Source organism: Salvia hispanica, chromosome 6 (genome assembly GCF_029641045.1).
Source record: "Salvia hispanica isolate PSC_SH4W2 chromosome 6, Shi_PSC_v1, whole genome shotgun sequence".
Classification (NCBI taxonomy): Eukaryota; Viridiplantae; Streptophyta; class Magnoliopsida; order Lamiales; family Lamiaceae; genus Salvia; species Salvia hispanica.
This window is the reverse complement of record NC_142697.1, coordinates 19,750,034-19,764,963: the sequence shown is the minus strand read 5'-3', so window position 1 is coordinate 19,764,963 and position 14,930 is coordinate 19,750,034. Positions and strand designations below refer to the sequence as shown.

The 14,930-nt window shown below is 37.5% G+C and overlaps 2 protein-coding genes across 6 annotated transcripts; both read right to left on the bottom strand.

Annotated features, from left to right (window-relative positions):
• Nucleotides 1-384: 384 nt before the first annotated feature.
• On the bottom strand, nt 385-7,909 carry LOC125203518 (DEAD/DEAH box RNA helicase family protein). Of its 2 annotated transcripts, XM_048101880.2 has the most exons (19): nt 6,729-7,901; nt 6,586-6,639; nt 6,274-6,386; nt 5,939-6,151; nt 5,764-5,842; nt 5,564-5,617; nt 5,382-5,456; nt 5,216-5,269; nt 4,803-4,847; nt 4,595-4,689; nt 4,368-4,497; nt 3,967-4,065; nt 2,659-2,714; nt 2,461-2,563; nt 2,199-2,327; nt 1,597-1,766; nt 1,287-1,311; nt 1,082-1,197; nt 385-995 (listed from the first exon to the last, which is right to left on the bottom strand). In XM_048101880.2, the coding sequence occupies exons 1-19, from the start codon at nt 7,866-7,868 to the stop codon at nt 908-910; spliced, it is 2,838 nt and encodes a 945-aa protein (XP_047957837.2). In that variant the 5' UTR covers nt 7,869-7,901; the 3' UTR covers nt 385-907. The 2 variants fall into 2 exon arrangements, with proteins under 2 accessions (XP_047957837.2, XP_047957839.2); XM_048101882.2 differs by lacking the exon at nt 2,199-2,327 and having other exon boundaries at nt 6,729-7,909.
• Nucleotides 7,910-8,303: 394 nt separating this feature from the next.
• LOC125205537 (uncharacterized) lies at nt 8,304-14,562 on the bottom strand. Of its 4 annotated transcripts, none has more exons than XM_089061014.1 (7): nt 13,775-14,562; nt 13,499-13,696; nt 13,291-13,399; nt 12,801-12,921; nt 11,964-12,695; nt 9,368-11,228; nt 8,304-8,992 (listed from the first exon to the last, which is right to left on the bottom strand). In XM_089061014.1, exons 2-7 carry the CDS (start codon nt 13,692-13,694, stop codon nt 8,592-8,594), a joined length of 3,420 nt encoding a protein of 1,139 aa, XP_088917140.1. In that variant the 5' UTR covers nt 13,695-13,696; nt 13,775-14,562; the 3' UTR covers nt 8,304-8,591. The 4 variants fall into 4 exon arrangements, with proteins under 4 accessions (XP_088917140.1, XP_047960510.2, XP_047960509.2 ...); XM_048104553.2 differs by having other exon boundaries at nt 8,304-8,995; nt 13,775-14,560; XM_048104552.2 differs by having other exon boundaries at nt 8,304-8,995; nt 14,102-14,560.
• Nucleotides 14,563-14,930: the final 368 nt, after the last annotated feature.

Genomic DNA, 14,930 nt, shown 5'->3' with positions numbered 1-14,930 from the left:
TGATATTAGTATGATGAAGTTATATTCAGAGAAAATATTGCATCAACAATCAATAATTTATAAATTATATACAATTCAAACACTGTAAGCACATAATGAAAATATTACATCATTATTCATCATTAATTAATTACATAATTTAACAAAAATTAAAGTTCAATTTAGTTATTTTTTCTCTACCGTCAAATAAATAGATAAAATAATAAATCAATGAATTTTAACAAAAAAGTAATGTATCAGATACAAACTAAACTTACTAAACAGAGTAAAAAATGCTTAAAAGTGTGGTGCTCACAAATTATGCTCTTATAAAGCATGTAACATAGGAGTAATATCTAATTATCACGACACAATCTCAAATATGTTATTGTGCAGCTTGCAAGATTATATCTAAGGATGAAACCTGTACTATTTTGTTTGATTTCATGATTATTTTGTCTAACAAACTGAACAACCGCTATATATATGGAATTATTACAAGCATAAAAGGTACAGGAAAAAAAAGAGAAAAATACAAGAATGACAGTTCCAAAAGCTGCAATATCACTACAAGAACATTGTATAGACCTACCTTCAACTTTAAGATGAGAATGAAATCTTCACTCAGATTGACTGCAATGGTGGAAGAAAAGAAGAATCCTCCTTCGCTGTGCACAAACTCGTTTTACATCATGCCCACTGGTTTCTGCATGACGCGATGATCCCCTGTTCCGTGGTTCATAATACAACTAAGGATGCTTCAGCAGCTAAGGATAACTCAGTGTGATGCAATGGACGAACGTGATGGAACCTCATGATGAAGTTGAGCATCGTTATGACATGATGATCCCTTGTTCTTTGTGGTTGATGACTAGCAAAACCATTAGCAGATCTGGAATTTCAGGTGAAAATTTGGGAGTGAAAAGGTTTATGTTACATTCTTCCCCACAAAATTCACGAGTTCTTCCTTCGCTGCCTCCATTATGGCCCTGAACTCCACATTTGCATATCGTCCCCTGAAATTCAATCAGTTACACCTTGCTACTTTAAAGGGAACAGTAAACTATAACCATGTAAAATCATTCTCATTTCCCTATATTACCAGAAATGAGTTCTTGACCAAATAGCAGAAGGAAAGGCTGGACTGCCAAGTCCATGAAAAATCCTTGCAATCGCTCTGGGTGTGAATTTTGCCTGTGCGTTGCTTTGGAGAAAAACCTAATGCATTATCAGAAATCCAAAGATTAAGTATCACCTAATAAACTTCTTTTCCAGCAGGTGTGAAAATATAAGGTGTGGAATTTTACCTTTGTATCTGCTCGCAAAAATCTACTGCAAAATGGAAGCACATTTGTATTAGTTTATTGGTATTAGAATGCTCAACGACATAATTTCCAACTATAAGCATGCTTACTTACATGATGCATATAAGGAATAAAAGATTATGCTTATTCCAGGTTTATCATGATCAATAACTTGGTATTTAGTTTCATACACTAATCTATATAGTTAGAATACTTACTTGATTTGATAACTTTAGGCAGTTATATATGTACAACTCCAAGCAAAAAAATTTAGTTAATTTATGTGCTGGATTTGAGACAACTTGTACTCAACCTGTTTTGATCCATCTGAATATGTGTATCAGCATCACAGTCCCCACTGAAGTACTCCTGAATCTTCCTTTGCAAACAAGGTGTATGTTCGTCGTTGTTGCAACCGAGAGCTTTGTCACAAGCTTTTGCGGCAAAGACTGAAGCATTATATACCATGTCTAGCTTCCGTACCTATTTTAGCCAAGTACATGTGACAATTGGATTGCAATTTAGTAGCGTAGTATAAACTAGTAAGCATTGGAAAACAAATACAATGATCTCTTTACAAACATATATTGGTCATAATTATTTTCTCACCAAAAGATTGGCCAAAAAGATCTCAATATATTCTCAGAAGCACTATATAACTAGGGAAAACAAGGATCTTATGATTCTTTTGACTAATTCTTAACACAGAAAAGGAGACTTGTGATTTCATCTGCAGGTTAAGACATTCTATAACAAATAAATTCAAAGCAACATAATGTTATTCCGTAATTTAGATAGTAGGTAAATGACACGCATATTTCCATTTCAATAAACCAGTTAATGAATACAAATTAGAAAGTGAATAGCAACAAGAAAACACAAACCAACTAATAACATGGAAACAAACTCAATCACCTTACAAGTTTCAACCTCCCCAAGCCACTTAGTTAGCTGAGCTGCCAAAGAGCAAATATCGTTTGGTACCCCCAAAATTTTATAACAAAATGCTTGATCCTTCAATTCATATGTTATTTCCCTCTTCATCTGGTCAAGAAATGGAAATCCTATCATATTAAGTCTACAAGCACATCCACAAAATGTGGAACAAAATCCTCAGGCCATTAGTAACTGAAACTTATATATAAGAATTTTATAGTACAACTTAAATAATACTAACCTTTAGATTCTGCAAGTGATTTAACAGCTCAGAAGCTTGCATTCTAATGTTATTTGCAACAGAAGGAATGTTAAACACATACTGCCCATCTTTCATCTCAGACCTGTGTAATAAGGTGCATATAATATAACTAAGTGAAAAGAACTTGGATAACATAATTGCTCCAGTTGGCAGTTTAAGCCATATATTAGTTCTCACTTTTTTAAAATTGCAGCAACTGCAACATCTCTAGCTGCAAGTACTGGTGGTGGAGTCTGCAATTGAAGAAGGATGACGATTCAAGCTAAAAGAAACTAGAGCAAATATAGGCAGATAATATATGCTTGTTATTGTGAATACCTTTTGTATCTAGAAGAATTTCCTTATTTATCCTTGTTATTGTAGGAATAGATTTAAATTTTAAGCTAGTAGTAACCCTAGCTTTCTACTCCTTAAGTCCTTATATATAGAAGGGTCCCTAGCTGTTAATGTACAATTTATTCTTTTCTCCTATATGTGTCCAATTATCTGCTATGTTCTTATGCTTTTATGTTATTCTTAGGATCTCAAAAAATTATGTTCTTGCTAAGAACGAAACTAGTTGATACTATATAGATACTATCCGAGCATTTGGGATGATACTGGAGACTTGTTGGAGGACAAAGCTAAGTACAGAACTTGTTGGGAAAATTATCTACTTGACAGTAACAAAGGCCTGCCATCTCTTTCTTGTTGGTTTGATCAGCCATTTTTTATGGATAAGCCTGAGCAGGTTCACTGGGATGCTGTTGTTCAACGCATATATTATGGAGGAAACTTAGTAGCTTGGTGAAGTAAGAAACAACACACAATTGCTAGATCTTCTGTCCAGGTTGAGAACCGAACTATGACTCAAACTTCTACTGAGATGATTGGGATAAAGAATTTGTGTGAGGAACTGGGTGTCAGTTTCAAAGAACCTTGACCTAACCAAGTAGCTATCTATATTGCAAATAACCCAGTGTTTCATGAGAGGGCCAAAAAACTAAGGTTGACTGACATTATATTTATGAGTGTATTGAGTGGCCAGATCATTGCTACTCCATTCACTTCTTCATCCAAATAAATTGTTGATATCATCAGTAAACCGTTGGAAGGGAAATGCTATCAGATCTTTGTACTCGACATGGTTGATATCCTCCAGCTTGAGGGGAATATTGTATAATATCTTTTGTATCTAGGCTTTCTTTACTTATCAGCTGTAATTGAGGAATAGCTTTAACCTAATAGTAATCCTAGCTTTCTACTCTCTCTATATATAGGAATCTCTCTAGCTGTGAATGTACACTTTATTATTTTCTCCTTTCTGTCTACACTTTATAGCTTCACATTTGCATTTGATGAACTGAACAAGAAAATTAGTTGGGATGCAGATAAATTTCTATGGGTGATTCTAACAAGAAGAGAAAAACAACATGGGATAATTATATAAGACTTGAGAGCATAACACATGAGTAATTGCTTTTCGGAAAAGGTTAGGCTACACACCTGGTGGAAATTTAAGACACAAGTTACATTTATTTGCGGAAGCAATTTCACATAACGTACTTCACCCAACTCCAACTGCGTCAGAATGGTTAAAATTACCTATAAACAAGGAAAAGGTTAATGGTAATCATCCTAATATTGAGCCAAATAAGAGTGGTAGAATCAGTTTTGAAATCATTTTTTAACTTCCAAACTCAGCAATTGTATCACTGGAACTTATCACAAATTCACATATTAGCAAATAGCAATATCAACTTGTTTACTAAAGCCATGGAAAATTTCCAAGGATCAGGAAAATTAGCTTTTATTTAAATACTACTCCTACTCAATACTGCAGATGTAGACAGGAATTTGAGAGGAAGAATAGACAGACTTGTAGCAAAAACAGCTATATGAATGACCTCTTCTTTCATGTCAAATTTACGACATGCTGATTCTTTGACTATCGAACACGTTTCTTCCCCAGAAGGTCTGTCACTTGTGAAAATTTGACAGAGTAACTTGTTGACAGTATATTCATCTACACCATCACTGATCATTGAGTAATAGAATATATGTTAGTAAATCTAGACAAGAAACTATAGAAAAGGGAGGAACTGACCTCAAAATGGTCTAGTCAATTAATTACCTGTACATTAAACTACGAAGTTTGATATATGTGGCATCATCAAAGAGAAGGTGACAATAAGATAATCTACCATCACGCCCAGCACGACCAATTTCCTAACACAATAATGTGATTTTACTTCTAGCAGCTTGACAGCAAATTCATCTTTCAACTAAATTAGTTGGGGAAGACTATCAGTGTTTACAAGATATAAATGTGAATAGTTTACCTGAACATACTCTTCCAAGCTTTCTGGTAAACTATAATGAATCACCTGAGGTAGGACAATTCGAGAGTTGGTTAAATAACCATAAGTGTGGCCATAATGTAAAATGTGCCAAGAGGAACTATCTGCATCCACGCATAAGTCACTACAGATTGTTGAAGATAAGCTTTTACCAATATACAAGGATTTCTTATTTATTGCAAAATAAATTCTCAAGCTGCGCTCTATATTTCAAGTTGCTCATTAAGTGTAAGGGATTAAATATTATAGTATTGAACAGAGACTTTTAACAGAGATATTTAAACCAGAATGACCATAAAGATCACAATGGATCAATGTCACTACAGTCATGACTTATGACTTCACGTGAAGTAGAATTAAATGTAAGGAAAAACAATGATAGACCATTCTCTTACAGCTCCAACATCACTTTTATCAAGTCCCATTCCGAATGCTACAGTTGCAACAACCTTCCATAAACAGAAACATACAAGTCAATAGACCTAAACAGATTGTATAAAATAGTATGAAACCTAGACAACCTAAAAGACCAGGCCAGTAAAGAATAATCAAACTTCTTACCACTTTAATCTTGTTTGAACAGAACAAATCCTGCACACGACTCCTATCTTTTGCAGGAATACCACTATGGTAACTCTGAACATAAAGATAATAATTCATTTGAACAAAAATATTAATTAAGAACAATGTCCAGAAGCAGCTTGATCTTTCAACCAAATAAAGCCTACAAATAAAACACTAACCCTTGCTGAGATATTGTTATCAAAAAGATACTTGCTTATCATGTCAGTTTCAGACTGCAGAAAAAAATTGAGCAAAAGGAGTTACATGAAGGCCAATAAGTACAATTTGTAATAATATATGTCTACTGAAGTTTCGGTTGCATTTAGTATTGAGAGTGTAAACTCATGGCTATATATAAAATATTAAAGGAAAAATATACCTGGAATTTGCAGTAAACAATGGTGCTTTTAATATTTGAAAAAGGAGAAGATTTAAGCAGCGCCATCAAATCTTTCATCCTGCAAAGTGGTTGAATTATGTTGATACTACATTCAAAGCTAACATTAAGTTTCCCGAATCAGACATTGGTTTAGCTAGAGTGTGCATGCACAGACCTATTCCCACTTTTAGAAACTGACAGATGCAGATTTTCCCTCAACTTGGTTGACTGGATAAGGTTTGTAGGGGGAATCTCTAAAGCATGCATCACATCACACAAGGTTTTATTTGTTGCTGTTGCAGTCATTGCAAGAATGCATCCAGCACTAAGCTTGCCACGCAGCAAAGAGGCTCTAAGCCTCATATATGAAGGTCGAAAATTGTGTGACCTGCCAAAATATATCAAGTATTTAAAGTATTCTACTACCAATGAGTTAGAAAAGGGAACCAAACAAGATTAGAAAAGGTAATGTGTGAAAGCAAAAGAGAAAATACGCAAATGTGCACTCACCACTCTGAAACACAATGGGCCTCATCAACAACTACAGTAGATAACACCGAAGAGCCATAAAAGATGGAAATAAAATCCGCATTTAAAAACCTCTCTGGCGAAACAAAAAGGACCTACAACATGAGTAAAACAGAAGTAGAAAGTATCATTTAGTTGAAATACGACTCAAATTTGTTGACAAAATGTTGATTATAGTATTGAGTTTTGACTGCAGATGTTCATTTCTGCAAATTAATTCAAAATTTAGAGCATTGGTGATAGTGTGCAGAGAGCTTGAGTGGGCTTCAGAGGCTACCAAAGGCATAAATGAACCTTAATAGAACCTTCTTGCAGCAAACGGAGAGTTTCTGAAGCCTCTTCCATTGTCTAAACAACAGCCAAGATGGATAGAAAAAATCAATTAATCGGTAATGCAAATGCAAAGCACATAGTTATAACACAGAGACAAAAGCAACCTGACTGCTGCACAAGAGGCCACCTCGAATCACTGGAGGCAGATGCTTAAGCTGATCAATCATCAAAGCTACTAAAGGGCTGACCACAAGTGTGATCCCTGGCAACACCAATGCTGGTAACTGGTAACACAAGGACTTGCCTGCGCCAGTCGGCAAGACCAGCATAGTGGACTTCCCAGAAAGTACCATCTTTATAGCCTCTAACTGGCCATCCCTAAATGAGTCATAACCATGTGTCAGCTTCAACAGCTTCAGCAGATTCTCATCCGATGCCTCATCTCTCACCCTCATCACAGCCTCTTCAATTGATCCAGCATCACCATTCAACGTTTTCTGCCCCATTCCAACATCCACCACCAATCCCTCTTCATCAAAAACACAATTTTCTTCTCCTCCTCCACCTTTCTCACTTCCCTTGCTTCGTCTAAAATTTTTCCGATACTTATTGGAAGAAGAAGAACTAAAACCAGTCCTCTTATTCTTAAACTTGAACTTTTTCCTGCCATAGCCGTTGATATTAAGCTTCACAAAATTCCCTTCACTGCCACATTTAACCTTTTTGTCTATAACAGTATCAGAAGTACTACCTCCAATCACACCAAGATTTTTCCGCGTTCTTTTCACCATCGAATCCTCCCCAATGACCTCCTTTTTTACTGCCTCTACGGGAGTAGCACTTTCAACCGAAGTCCTACTTTTCATCTCAATTGCATTATCGGCCTCAAAGTTGAGATTCTTATCCCGAGCTTTCAAGAAAGACGCAAACTTGGAAGCACAGTGGCCACCATGAAGGAGACCATCGGAGGCACCCTTGCCATTTTGTAGGTTGCCTTTCTTAATTTGGAATGGCAGATTGGAGAGGAGAGGAGTGATTGGCGGGCTGGATCGTGGAGGATCCGGTTCCGGATGTGGTTCTGGGACCGCCTGTGGACGTGGGTTTGATTTTTTCCTGGAGATTACGGGCTGAAGAAATGTTCTTGCAGTGGTTGAGGTGGAGATAGAGGTTTTGGTTCTTGACTTGGAAGAGGAGAGAAGAGCAGCGCGGCGTGACGCTGACCGCGTAGGGGGCGGAGCACGTGGTGGTGAATTAGGCGGTGTGGCGGAGATGTGAGAGGCACCGGAGTCTGAATCGGAATCCATGGCCGACAACACTGCAGTGTGGGCAACATGATTTTCCCGCCGATTTTGTAAGGGGCTGCTCTAGCTATAAGGGTATTTTTGTCAATATGAGGCGCACTTGGGTCAAACCCGATCCGAACTCGATCGACCCGGACTATTTTTTTCATTTGCTGCTCATACAAAGAGATTGGAAAATATGCACATTTTTTAAATAATATAAACATTAATGTGCAATTAATAAAACAAATAAAAAAAGTTATTAAAGTATTAATAGACTATTTTTATGAAAGTGACAAAAATGACAAGAATATCTATTTTAATGGAATAAATGAAAATAGAGAGTACCTAATTTTTATAGGATATTTTTCACCCCACATTTGCTCAAAAAAAAATATTAATCTCCATTTTTCACCCGTCTTTATTCATAAAATGGCATTACAAACAAAACAAAACAAATAGTAATAATTCTGAGTAATTATAACTGAAGCAAGTGCTACAATTACAATGGCCAAGAATAATTGTCTAATACAATGTTCTGACTTCTAAAGCCCCAGAACAAAAGAATTTACGGATTTCACCTTCTATCAACGTATACCAAGAATAAGAATACCAACCTATTATCAGCCAGCCTAATAAAAATTACAACTTTACAAAAGGGATTGCCTCTAAATATCATATTCTTAGGGAACAATTAGAATCAACAAAAAACAAATCGACTAAACACACGTGGTTACCATCTCCAGCTTACATGATGGTGCAGTTGCACTTGGACTCCAGTTTCGGAGGAGGATGTGTGGCGTCAACCTTGCTAGGAGATCTCACGATGCGCGGACTACATTTTTCTTCCATTTCCGGAGTCACAGGCCGTGGCTTTGTCTCCGTCTCCAATTTTCTTTGACGAGCTTTCTGGGACTTGGAACTGCGTTTCCCCAGTGGCCTTGAACGCATCTCCCTTCTGTCGGGATTGGATTTGCCAACCACTGTCACTGTTGGTCTAGCGACTTCCAATAATGAGTTCTCCTTCTCTATGGCTATGTTTGCAGCTTCATATGCCAGATTGTGGACAATCGAGCTGCAGAAGAGGATTGTGTCTGTTGCTTCCTCGAGGGTCAGGCTTCTAGATTTTGCTCCAACAATAGTAGAATCTTCTGAATTCACAGAAGTTAGAGATACCATTAATATGCAAATCCAGTTAAGCTTATGTGATCCAGTACAAATATAGATGAGAATAGAACTGTAATCTTCATGTGTCTGATGCTTAATAAGCAAGACACAAGAAGTAGAAGCTATGCACAACCAAACACTCTGGGAATTTTTCAAAGAAGATCAAACACAAGTTTTTTTTACTGAAAGTACACAAATCAAGTACGAAAGATAGGTATAAAGACATCTACTGTCGGTATTACATTAGAAGTCTTATAATATTCATATAACCAGTTTGGCACAAAAAAGAAGCTCAAGCATAAAGAGGGGAAGACTAAGATAAAACACATAAAATTTAGAATGTAAGATGCACATACCAAGGAAGCAATTTACAGGAACAGATATGTCAAATTCTTCTGAAGTCGCACTCATAATACCATTCAGTTCCACTGAGACACAAGGCTCCACTAATTCATCCGTCCAAGTCTTTGAATTTGTGGAATCAATGTCAGATTGTGAGTCACAAGATACAATACCAGAATTCTGAATTTCGATTTCAGATATATCATTCAAAGAACCCAGATCTGGAACTTCTGTGACATCCACAATGTCATTACAAGAGCTTTGCATGTCTTCCCCTCGGGTAGCAGTCTGCAACTGTGTAGCTGTTGTTTCTTCATTACTGGATTTGCTTGTCAGGTTTTCACCACTCTCCTGTGATACTGGCTCTTCTAAAGCCAACAGTGACTCCGGTGGACTACCTCCTGAATGGGAATTCATCAAATCACTCGCTAATTCTGCAGCATCCTTGAAAGTTAGATTGCTTTCTAAATCTGTGCATGTACTTTCTGCTTCTTTTTCGGAGAGCAGTGACTGTTTAGGAGGATCAGCATATGTTACTCCACTAACCTCCCTATCTTTGTTGGAAGACACTAGCTCAAAACTCTCTCCTAGGCAACTTGGTGTTGTACTTGGGACCTGGGATCCAAGAGCTGATGCACCAGACATAGAGGAGACGGAGCGTTTGTGCTTTGTAGGAATTTCATATCTGTGATTTTCAATATCAGATCTCCGGCCACTTGATTGTCGATTAATGCGTACCTCACTTTGCCTAGAAGATCCCAGATCAATGGAGGATGATATAGATGCATTACTATACCCCCCAGAGCTTCTCATACTATTAACACTATCCCTCACATAAGAGAAATCATCATAACAAATATTACTTGCGGTGAAACTCCTGCTTTGTAAGAGATGTCCTTTACTGCTACTTGATTTCTTCAGAAGTAATGATATACCTGTGCCTTCTGAAACATCAGCTTCTGAAGTTGAACAGATACCAGACTGGTGCAATTGTTGGTTGCCACTGTGACAATCCACAGCTCTAACTATCTCTTGCTGGCCAGTTACCAGCTCCCTCTTCTCAGATTGCAATACTTCATGATCCATGCATGGCTCGCTCTTTGACTGTTGAGCATCAGTTGCAGTAGAGTCAAGGTGGTGCATTTCTGTTTCACCAGCACCCGTAACTGGTACCAATTCTTGAATTGAGACAGATTGGTCCAAAACCTCAAGCCATCCACACTCTTCATCATGAACAAAATCTTCTGCAATTTCCTTATCTTTCTTTACTGTTTTCACTGGGAGGCTTGCCACTGGATTTGTTTTCAAACTATTGCACTCCACACAGAACCATAGGTCACCTTCCCTTGCCAATTGACTTAAAGGAAACCTGTCACTGCATCCAGAGCATACTTCCATATCTGTCGTCTCATCAACACCTGAATCGTCATATTTCCCATCCGAGTCTACATCAGCAGAAGCCATAGCTGGGCTAGTTTCAAGTTGGCTGCTACTCTCAGTAGTATTTAAATGAGAAATAACTGTAGCGGGTTTATCATTTTCCTCATCCTGATAACCAGGTACCTCCTCAATAATTCTGTTCTCAAATGCTTCACTTATGACATCAGCATGATCCATGACAAATACTTCATCATGCATTGTTGGGTATCGTCCCTTCACAAAGTTGCTGGTCACCTCGTCCTGGTTTGGCTCATTTTCTTCAGTATCAAGTGCCCCACTTGTTCCTTGATCAGAACTGGCATTACTGCTAGTTGTGATTGAAGAATTTCTTGATGTCAGAGCACGATGATGTGTACTTGCTTTCCCTGCAGAGAATGTAGAACTGGGTACACTGGACAGCAGGGGTCTAAACATATTCTGAGGAACCTTCCTATCCTGCACATGGAATATCAAATAAAGATAGTATGAATAATTTGAACATAATCAGTCATGATAAGTTCAATAACCATAGCCTGCCTCACTTGGAAGTAGCAGGTTCTTTATGTCTTACCATTATAGGGATGCTGAACTCTTTCTACTACTAATATGTTTATTATGTTTCTCATGCAATAAACATACAAAGTAATCTGTTCAGTTTAGGAGATAACAAATCCTAATAATTAATACTCCGTGCAGGAATGTGCCTAATTGAGTTTGTATAATCCTAATTACAAACACTACTCTATATAGGTTGTTGCCACATATACTTCTTAAAGATTTTGGCCATGTATTTTTCTAGTCAGGGCAGCTATATAGGTGGATATATTTGTAATGTAAGTTGAAACCTCTTTCTGGAGCAAATAAAATAATCCATCTAACTCGATCAAAGGTATGTTGTGTAGGTACCAGTAGAATAAACATTTTTTTGCGAACCAACTGAATGAAGCCATCCGTAAAGTTGATATTGTTATATGCCAAATTAAATTCAATTATTGCACTCCCCATGCAAACATGAACACATGAGCAACCAAAAGTGATTTCTTACGAGACCCGCGTTTCAATGAGAAAATAGGTCTAGCAGCAAAAGCTTGAAAGCAGTTGAATAAATAATAGTAGAATCTAGAATAGTAGGCTGCCATATTCCATCCATCAGCAAAGGAAACAGTAGGATAAAAGACGAAAGATGTTTACCATTTGTCGAAGTGCCAAGTCAAAGGATCTTTTGGGAGCAGAATTTGACAAAGTTTTGGTTGGTTTCTTGGAAAGCCCCATAGTCTTGCATTTTGGTGAAGTACCTATGCTTCTTGGATATGAGCGGTCAGAGGTGCTGATAGGAATGGATTGTAGTGAGTCCACATCATCATCACCAGATGATGCAACTGAACCTCTGCTGTAGGAACTAAATTGGTCCCTTTCACGACTATGGGATGAACCGACACTTCTTGAGGCAGTGGGGGACATAGACTGTCTAGCAGATCTAGACCCATTTCTCGATGCCGGTGAGGAACCTCTGACATATGGCGCTGGCCTATCAGCCAGTGAGGTGCGAAGATTAGGAGGTGCCTCTAAGGAAAATCCAGGGATGTTAGATTGCCATGCTTTTATTTTAGGTGAAGCAGAGTTACCCTGACTTGTCTTGACAGGAGAGGCACCTCTCACCCTTGAAGGTGCAGTAGCACCAGTTGAACCTGTGCTCATTCTCCTAGGTGTTGGTGTTCTATTCCTTGGAGCAGGTATTTGCTTACTTGGTGTGGGAGACAGCCCCCTTGATGGAGAAGAATGTCTCAAAGCAGGAGGTGGACTAGAATGAGTGGCAGAAAATGGTCTGCTTCTAGACTGCAACGTACTGGTACCAGATCGAGGAGATGGACTAAGGCGACGAGGACTAGCACTAGTCCTGCTACTCTTGTAACCCTTCTCCATCTAAAATTGAACATATTCAGCACCATTTGCAGACATCAATAAGAAATTACAAGAAAAGATGGGACATTTATAAGATCATTGCTGTTTCTATATTTAATATCTTACTGTGGATGATCGCGAGATTGTAATAGGTTGACTCCTGGGCCTGCCCCTGGGAGCAAGACTAACTGCTGGTGCCTCATCATCCAAAGAAGGAAATAGAGGAGTTTCAGGAGGGGTTATTAACCTATAATGGCAACATGTATTAGTCAAAAACAAATAAAAGGTAGCAATATAGGCAAAAAATCATTAACACCATACAGCGATGAACTGCTTTCACATATAAACCAGCATGTGATCTATTTATAAATTATCTTCATTTAATCTTTACACAATTCAGTAGCACTGGTATTTTCCGAAGTGATTACAGAAAGAGAACAAAAATAGAAACAATCTGAACTAACTTGACTAAATCCAGAAAGTAAACTCAGCAGCGATTCTTGTTCTTAAATGAAACACCAATCAGGATAACATGACTAAGCTACTCAAGCCTTTCCAAAACATAAGAACTAGAAACTCGGTAAAGGAAAAAATTCATAAGCAACAAAAAACCAACCAGTCATAATCATTTTTATCTCCTTCGGCATTGAGCAGGTCACTACTCTCCCCTCGAGCAGGAATGGATATTCCAAGCTTGTAATCGGAGAAGTTTCTCGCCTTTGTTGCTGTCAAACATAAATGGTGAATAATGACATTGTCAGCAAGGGCACTTAACACAGGTAACGCATTCTTCAGTATTGCCAGAACAGGACTTGAGAACTTACAAAACATGTCATCAAAGTCATCATTCGTCTGAAGCAAGAAATTATTTGTTTCTTTGTTCTGCACCTCATTGAACAGAGCAAGATCATCATCCTTCTCTTGAAAGAGAATCCCACTCTCAAGACTGCGGCCTCGCTTGTGATTCTCTGCCTTCATCCCCCTCCCAGGGGAAACTCTAAGAGCAGGCGATGGAGGCATATCTGAAACTCTTTTAACTTAGCACACCCTACAGAATCTCAATCAAATCCTCAAAAAAACTCAAACCTAGAACTACATACTCAGAAAATCACAGAAACTGGTCAGCTGCCGAACTATGAAGCTCAACTTCCTTCCTCGTTGCCATAAACAAGCAAATCCCACTTCACATTCTCATCAAATTCCGGAAAAATACAATCTTCTTTGACATATACAATCATATAATGATATACAAGAGCCGGATCAAATTGGTCAATTATTCATCCACTTCCCAAAACCCCAACCCAAATCACAAATTAAAACAAATTTTACTTAAAAAACCTAAACCCAACTTAGAAAATGCTTACTCAAATCCACACAAATGTCCAATGTGTGAAACATGTGCACAGTGTTGTTCATTGTACACTTACCCCTTGAGAGCTGAAATCTTTCCTGCAAAAACCCTCGAAAATTTCTGAAGCAAGAGCAATAAAGTTGGGTGGATCTACAGAGGGTTGAGTAGATCAAAAGAAATCAGAGATCAGAAAAAGTAATGCCTAGAAAACCCTAAGAATAGAAGGTGAAGAACAGGAAAAAGCAAAAGATGAAGAAAGGGTGTAATTATGGTTCACGTGAGAGGTGGATTGTGAAGTGAGAAAGGGAAATGTGCAGCAGGCAGCAAGCACCACCACCACACCACAATAGCAGAAGCCAAACAAAAATCAAAATGAAAAAGAAAAGCAGGTAAGATCAAAAATTATCCTTGTTTATGTTTTTCGCCTCTCGTAATAGTAATTGATAAAAACACCATTACTAATGAAGCTACGTTTGCAGTCACTCTCTGTTACATTGGATATTCTTCATAAGTTTTACCAGTTCTTCCGTCTCGCTCACTCACACCACATACCCACACACACATTATTAATTACTATAATACATAAATAGATAAGGCTATTAATTCAAAAAAAAATTAGTATTTCTTGAATTAAGCAAAATCATATAGCAACATTGCGCTACTTAGTTAGGTAATGGCATAAGAATTAGATGCAATAATTGAACTCATTTACCTATTTATAGATATTTCTCTTTCCCTTCTACTGCACTTTATTCCATGTGGAAGTCTTTTTGTGTTTAATCTCTTTATTACCACTTTTTATCAAGCAATGCTGAAATAAAATGAATATGAAATACATAGATGATTACACTTTTATCTATCATGTTACTCTGAAACCTAATTTTCTTTTTCTGTTGCACTTTATT

Excerpts from the sequence above, each read along its gene's own strand:
- LOC125203518 (XM_048101880.2), bottom strand. The coding sequence starts at position 7,868 with ATGGATTCCGATTCAGACTCCGGTGCCTCTCACATCTCCGCCACACCG. Across the intron at positions 5,618-5,763 it reads TTGTTTACTGCAAATTCCAG|TCTGAAACTGACATGATAAG; the intron begins GTATATTTTTCC and ends TTTTTTCTGCAG. Across the intron at positions 996-1,081 it reads TGGTCAAGAACTCATTTCTG|GGGACGATATGCAAATGTGG; the intron begins GTAATATAGGGA and ends ATTGAATTTCAG.
- LOC125205537 (XM_048104553.2), bottom strand. The coding sequence starts at position 13,694 with ATGCCTCCATCGCCTGCTCTTAGAGTTTCCCCTGGGAGGGGGATGAAG. Across the intron at positions 11,229-11,963 it reads ACTTGGCACTTCGACAAATG|GATAGGAAGGTTCCTCAGAA; the intron begins GTAAACATCTTT and ends TTCCATGTGCAG. Across the intron at positions 8,996-9,367 it reads TCCTGTAAATTGCTTCCTTG|AAGATTCTACTATTGTTGGA; the intron begins GTATGTGCATCT and ends CTGTGAATTCAG.